General features: G+C 41.3%; 1 protein-coding gene across 2 annotated transcripts; it reads left to right on the top strand.

Annotated features, from left to right (window-relative positions):
* The first annotated feature begins 2,433 nt into the window (after positions 1-2,433).
* rpl19 (ribosomal protein L19) lies at positions 2,434-5,152 on the top strand. Of its 2 annotated transcripts, none has more exons than XM_086133737.1 (6): positions 2,434-2,563; positions 2,908-3,014; positions 3,729-3,851; positions 3,931-4,051; positions 4,764-4,874; positions 4,957-5,152. In XM_086133737.1, the coding sequence occupies exons 1-6, from the start codon at positions 2,559-2,561 to the stop codon at positions 5,078-5,080; spliced, it is 591 nt and encodes a 196-aa protein (XP_085989863.1). In that variant the 5' UTR covers positions 2,434-2,558; the 3' UTR covers positions 5,081-5,152. The 2 variants fall into 2 exon arrangements, with proteins under 2 accessions (XP_085989863.1, XP_085989864.1); XM_086133738.1 differs by having other exon boundaries at positions 2,537-2,587.
* The last annotated feature ends 1,169 nt before the right edge of the window (positions 5,153-6,321 follow it).

Here is a 6,321-nt window from a genome sequence, read left to right as displayed (position 1 = left end):
CAACAGCCCCGCCCTGCCGGACAGAGCTCATGGATTGATGGGGGAGACCACATACTTTCCCACAAAAAGGTCTTAGTAACATATTATTAACATTAATATTACCGCATGTGTGGCTAAAATATACTGGATATAACAAGGTGTTCCTGAATGTTTCATTTTGCAAGAATCAATTACTATAGATAAACAATATTTAACAAGCCACAATAATAGGTACACCTACACCGTTTTCATCTTTGGTTCTCCATGTGGCTCCACATTACGAGACTAATTTGTTTGGTGATCAAAACTCAAAACCCGCTCGATATTTTCAGTTTTGAAACAAATGTTGCACTTTCCCAAGCTACCCTTCATAGAATACAGTACAGTATATGCAGTAGCTATTTAAGTGCTTGTACATGCTGCATGAAATATGATGTGATATCTTAAAGAGGGGCTTTATGGACATTCTTTTGGGACCTGCAAGCGAGGCTGAGCACACTTGTTACCTGATCCCTTGTTGGTGATTGTTTTTAATTAGCAGTCATCATTTTATCAAAAGTGGATCATTATTATCCTGCTTAGTTTGCAGTACTACTTGAGAGAGCGTCCGAGATTTATCCTCCAGACTTGTCACATTTCTTACAATCTATATTCATGCTGAATTATTGCAATTTGGAGTATAAAACGATGGGAAAACAAGCCCGTCTCCTAGTTTAGCACCATCCATGATGCCATGGCAACAGCAAAGGCTATTAGATTATATCACAGGCATCTAATTTTTATACATATCATAACCTGATGGTGAGGATAAGGCATGAGCGTGCCACAAAAGTTATTCAGGCAGAACAAATGGAAGCAGGAAGTAAAAGTGCATGAAGATGTTGTGGTTTTAAGTTCACATCATGCTACTGCTTCTTAAGAATATAGAAGTAGAGGCTTCCTTTTTCAAAATTTGTTCCGGTCACTGATGCACCGACAGGCATGCTGCTGCCTAAACAGACTGCAAAAGTAATAGAAACCAGAAGTAAAAGTACCTGTCGGGTAGGGGTTTTAACATCATGGAATGATAATGTAAAGAGAGAGCAAAAGTACTGTAGCAGATCTTGTGGCATGCTGGTGCCTAAATAGGTGGCAGAAGCAAAATTGACAGGAAGTAAAAGTCCACGCAGTGTTGTGGTGATGCTTCTACTAAGTAAAGAGATAGCAAAATAGTGTGACCCCTGAGCAAATTTTCTTGCTGGTTTTAGCTAACTAGCTTAATGTGATGCTGCTGTCCAAACGGGCTGTGACATTAATTTAAATGAACGGGTCTGGAACTGGAATTTTGAAAAGCAAAAAGAGCAAAGCAGCCTTACCCTTTAGAAAATATTGCTGTAAATATTACCGACAGCTGAACAGGCCGGCGGGATGCCACTGCCTCGATGGGCTGTGGAAGAAATTGAAACAGGTAGTCACAAATTATGGCTTACCTCGAAGTATTGACAAGATAAAGTACTGTAGCAGTACATTTTTGGTGTGCATTTTACTCATAGTTACACAAGCTGGTGGAAAATCACCACCTCAACATGCTCTGAGAGAAAAGGTAATTGGAAGTGAACTACATGCTCGTGTAGCCGTTTTTCCACATTTTAATTCTCTCTTAATAGCCAAATAACATATCCTGTTTGGTTATTAAATGGAGCAGCATTTTATCTTTGCGGATAGATTATGCTGGAGATATTGTCGGTTACCTCAGGTGAAGGAGTGCATGCATGCACCCACACTGCTGGCTTGCAATGTTCCCATGGCAACGGCCATTTACTGCTGCCAAGCTGCGTCTGTATAGCAAGTAAACGCAGTAGAATGAGGAGCACTGTATCTAGTCTATTTAACGGCAGTCTTCATGGGGGATAGCGACCAAGCCCTATGCGACTTGCATAAATCCATGAGTAATTGGGAAAAATATATTTAGAATTGCCTAAACATGTCACACGACGGTGGAAAAACATTTTTTTTGTCTAAATGAAACTCCACAATTCAGTTCAACATGGGGTCTTGACACAAAGGTGCCAAATGGTGGCAGCATCAATTCCTCCCAAAAATACTGATATTATACAGGCAGATATTTGTTCCGTGTTTATTTTGAAACACATCTTGTCAGCTTTTTAAAAACATTTTTTTCGAGTTTCCTTGACGGTGATACGCTTCCATAGTCCTACGCATAAAATATTTACGAATAACTTTTACTAAATTGGTCCAGGGCCTTTAGCCACCCCAACAGTGTCCTCGTGTGGTATAAAAATTTACTGCAGCCATACGACCCACAATGCACCAGAGCGACAGTGGTCGTTACCATTATGGTAAAAAGGGGATTACATTGAGGATATTGTTAAGTACAATGAGTGTATCTACCAAAGAAAAACGAAATGGTATTGTGTTGAGCCTGATTAACAGTTATTTTAAGTAAACTAGGCAATAGTGCTTCTAAATTGAGTCTGCATTCGAAGAAAGCTATTTCATAGATCAAGATGGACTAGCCTCAATAATGGTACATTCCTGCCGATTGCCGAAATCGCTCTTTTGCTATCGAAGTAACAGCCATGAGGTAGGACTGCTGTACGAAAGAAAAGTAATGGCCGATTTAAATTGTCCCAAAACAATTTATTTCCACAACGCGCTTCTCATTTAAAACGTTATATGTTACATTTGAGTGGCAGAGGTAGCAACGTCATCTCCAAATGCCGCCGTGGCGTGTTTTATCGTTGCTTCGCGTCACACGATGTAGCGGCGAGGAGAGGCCATATTGTCAACCCGACTAGCGGTTAGCAACATCAGCTATTTACTCGGCACTCCCAAGTCCACGTTAGAAATGCAACATATATGTCCATGTATATTTTAAGAATATTCGTCTATATTTTAGCTGTTTAATTACGTGCTGTTTTCTTGCAGCATGCTCAGGCTCCAGAAGAGGCTCGCCGCCAGCGTGCTACGCTGTGGCAAGAAAAAAGTCTGGCTCGACCCCAACGAGACCAACGAGATCGCCAATGCCAACTCCCGTAAGTACACCCGAAATATAACTAAGACAAAGGGCCCTGCTTATTTCATCTAAAATCTCCAAATACTCTTCATCTTAATACGCTATATATATCTTTATAAGTAGACCCTTCCAAATGCCCCCTTGAAAAAAAAATATTTACTATGGAATTGTATCTGTGCCCGTATCACTTAATACTTAGACTCATTCTGAAGACAGGCTTATTATCATTGTAGGATACAGGTAAAGAAATACTCCATACATTCGTTAAAATGATGCGATTTTCTGCTTAAATGACATGTGACAACACCCCCTGTGTATTACCAGCCATTTCTGGCTCTGCTCTTGTCATAAAATATAAAACCAAAACTTGTTGAAGCAGGGTTTCTTTTAAACAGGCAAACATATTTGGAATGACATTTTAATGGCTACATGTTATATTTTTAATGAAAGTGACTTATTTTTTTATGTTCAGCGACCTCCGTGTTAAATGCCATTGCTTTTTTTATTGAAAGAGGATTTTTGGGGGCAAACTTTAAAAGAGGAATCACAGGGCTTTGTTTCCATGTAAATGTATTTTCCTCAAAAAAAAACTTGAATCTAGACAAGCATGGTCAAATCTCCTAAGTGTGCAACTACTGACGTTTGACAATAGAGGGCACCATTTTCCAAGCAGACTCGGTACTAACTAGTCCTCCCAACTCCTCCTCACTTCTCTTCCTTTTGTTCCTTGCAGGCCAGCAGGTGCGCAAGCTGGTGAAGGATGGTCTCATTATCCGCAAGCCCGTCACGGTCCACTCCAGGGCCCGCTGCCGCAAGAACACGCTGGCACGCCGCAAGGGCAGGCACATGGGCGTCGGTAGGTGCCTCACACTGCCTGCTCCAACCGAGACTGTGTACCAGGCCTTTTTCCCCACAGTTTGCCTTCCCGTCCACAGGCAAGAGAAAGGGTACCGCCAATGCCCGTATGCCCGAGAAGCTGATGTGGATGCGCCGCATGAGGATCCTGCGTCGCCTGCTGCGCCGCTACAGGGAATCCAAGAAGATCGACAGGCACATGTAATGAAAATAGGCGTCTAGACAATGGAATTTAGAATAGGATTTCGATAATCAAAGAATACTACATTTCTGACGTGGATATGTTTCATATTATGTCATGACAACAATCGACTGCTACTCAACATTAGGTGTATATCGCGTGCGATGGGCAGAGTTCTCGCATTTTCAAATCCATCACTTCTTGTGAAACCAAAAAAGGATGTCTGTTTAACACTTCAAATGTCAATTTGTAAAAAATGACACTTATGTGGGGCACACCTGTATGATCAAATTGTGAGAAAAATGCGAAATCCAAAGTTGCTAAACGGTAGTGTTGAGAACGAACATAAATTGTGGACTGGATGTGAGAATAGTTCTAATTTGTGAGAGCCGCAATCGCGACCGTTTCCTCTTCAAATCCTTATCTGCCCACTGTGATTCAAGTTTTTTCCTGCGAAATTAGACCATACTTTCCACCTGTAATGTAATGGCACAGGAAGGCACAATAATTTATTTTTAACAGTTTACAGTATCGATCAAATTTCTGTATTCCAACGCTTATGTCCTGCAACATGGAGGCTGCAGATGTGTCCAGTTGTGGTTGATGTCAGTAGGAAACTACAGATTTATTTCTGCGCTATATTATGGCTGTTGTAGTTGAACCACAATGTAGCTTGGGAGCGGCAATATTGAATAACACTGAATTCAGTTTTTTTTTTTTCCCCCCCTCCAGGTATCACAGCTTGTACCTGAGGGCCAAGGGTAACGTGTTCAAGAACAAGCGCATCCTCATGGAGCACATTCACAAACTGAAGGCTGACAAAGCTCGCAAGAAGCTCTTGGCGTACGTGTGCCGCCGCACTTTGACGTCATTCTCACCAGCGGACCTTAAATTAAACGGTTCGTTTCAATTTTTCTTTTTGTAGCGATCAAGCTGAGGCCCGCCGTACCAAGACCAAGGAGGCCCGCAAGCGCCGAGAGGAACGTCTCCAGGCCAAGAAGGAGGAAATCATCAAGAACTTGTCCAAGGAGGATGAGGGCAAAAAGTGATCGAGGCTTGTCATCTCCTGCCTACATGTGTTTTGTGTGGATCGCTGAAAATAAAAAGTGTACATAAAGACACATGACGCCTTTTTTGCTTTTGACTCGACACAAATGGACAGATGTGGTATGTGATAATCGCCAACATGCCTCAACAAGTAGTGTTTTTCACTTGAACACCATACAGTTGAAATGCTGTGAACCACAAACCTTTGAGGCAAAGCTTTTATTTTGTTTACATGGGGGGGAAAAAATCACGACGCACCAAGATGCATATACACTACATTATGTCCAGAACTATGAAAATACACAAAGTAGCATCTCTCTATGTATATATATATTTAACAACTTATGACCCTCCCTCTTAAGTCATTTAAACAAGTGAATAACATGCATATTTACATATGTCCATTTACTGTATTCAATTTCTTTATTTTGTGATATTCCGGGATATATTTTTTGGGGAAAAGAAAATGGCAGGCCATATACCAAGTGCCATTTATCTATACTATAGATAAAAATAAATCAACGTCGGCTCGAAAGCAGAGGAAGTTCCCCTAAGTGCGAAACGGCACGAGAATTTTATTTATTTTTTCTTGCATGCCCCGTGTCTCGCCTGACTTCCCGTTTTTTCAAGCTGCAGAAAACAATTTGGCCACTCTTCTCTCACGCACACACACGATGTCGATGCATGGGCATGGGGTGGGTGACGGTTTGATTGGTAACATTAGGTTAAAAACTAGTAACGTCCCTGCTCTGCATCGAAACCTGTGTCTGCCTACGTTCGTGCACTTGTATGTGGACAAGTGGTGGGAGGGGTTGTTTTTGAAGTACAGTACTTCGAGTTGCTTTTTTTGTATAAAAGTCACGTTTGGTTGAACAGTTACAGTAATTCCTTAATACCACTAACGATAATGAAATTAATTTGTGGACATTTTTGTCTGACAGTAACAATATGCCAAACACTCTGCTGGTATAAAAAATATTATATACCAATATAAAACAATATTATGTTTATAACTTTTTAAACTTGAAAATTGCCGCTTGACATCATCTGATTAGGAATCGTTCTCCAGCCGGGCGAACGCGCCGATACCGGCTGGTGTGGGCGGGGCCCTGGCAAAGGAATATGACGAAGGGCCAAAGACGAAAAAGAAACAAGGTCGGCTCGCTTTAATCTCAGAATTCTGCCTTGATATTGCGAGTTCTGACAGTAACGTCAGAATCCTGAGGTCAAAGTGAGAATTCTC

Source organism: Hippocampus guttulatus, chromosome 16, assembly GCF_054856545.1.
Source record: "Hippocampus guttulatus isolate MCC_2025c chromosome 16, RoL_Hgut_1.0, whole genome shotgun sequence".
Taxonomy (NCBI): Eukaryota; Metazoa; Chordata; class Actinopteri; order Syngnathiformes; family Syngnathidae; genus Hippocampus; species Hippocampus guttulatus.
The sequence above is the reverse complement of the archived record's forward strand: the minus strand, read 5'-3'. Positions and strand labels throughout refer to the sequence as shown.

What these genes read in the sequence shown, in the direction of transcription:
- rpl19 (XM_086133737.1), top strand. An exon ending in GGGCAGGCACATGGGCGTCG is followed by an intron (nt 3,852 to 3,930) that starts GTAGGTGCCTCA and finishes TCCCGTCCACAG; the next exon opens with GCAAGAGAAAGGGTACCGCC. An exon ending in AAGAAGATCGACAGGCACAT is followed by an intron (nt 4,052 to 4,763) that starts GTAATGAAAATA and finishes CCCCCCCTCCAG; the next exon opens with GTATCACAGCTTGTACCTGA.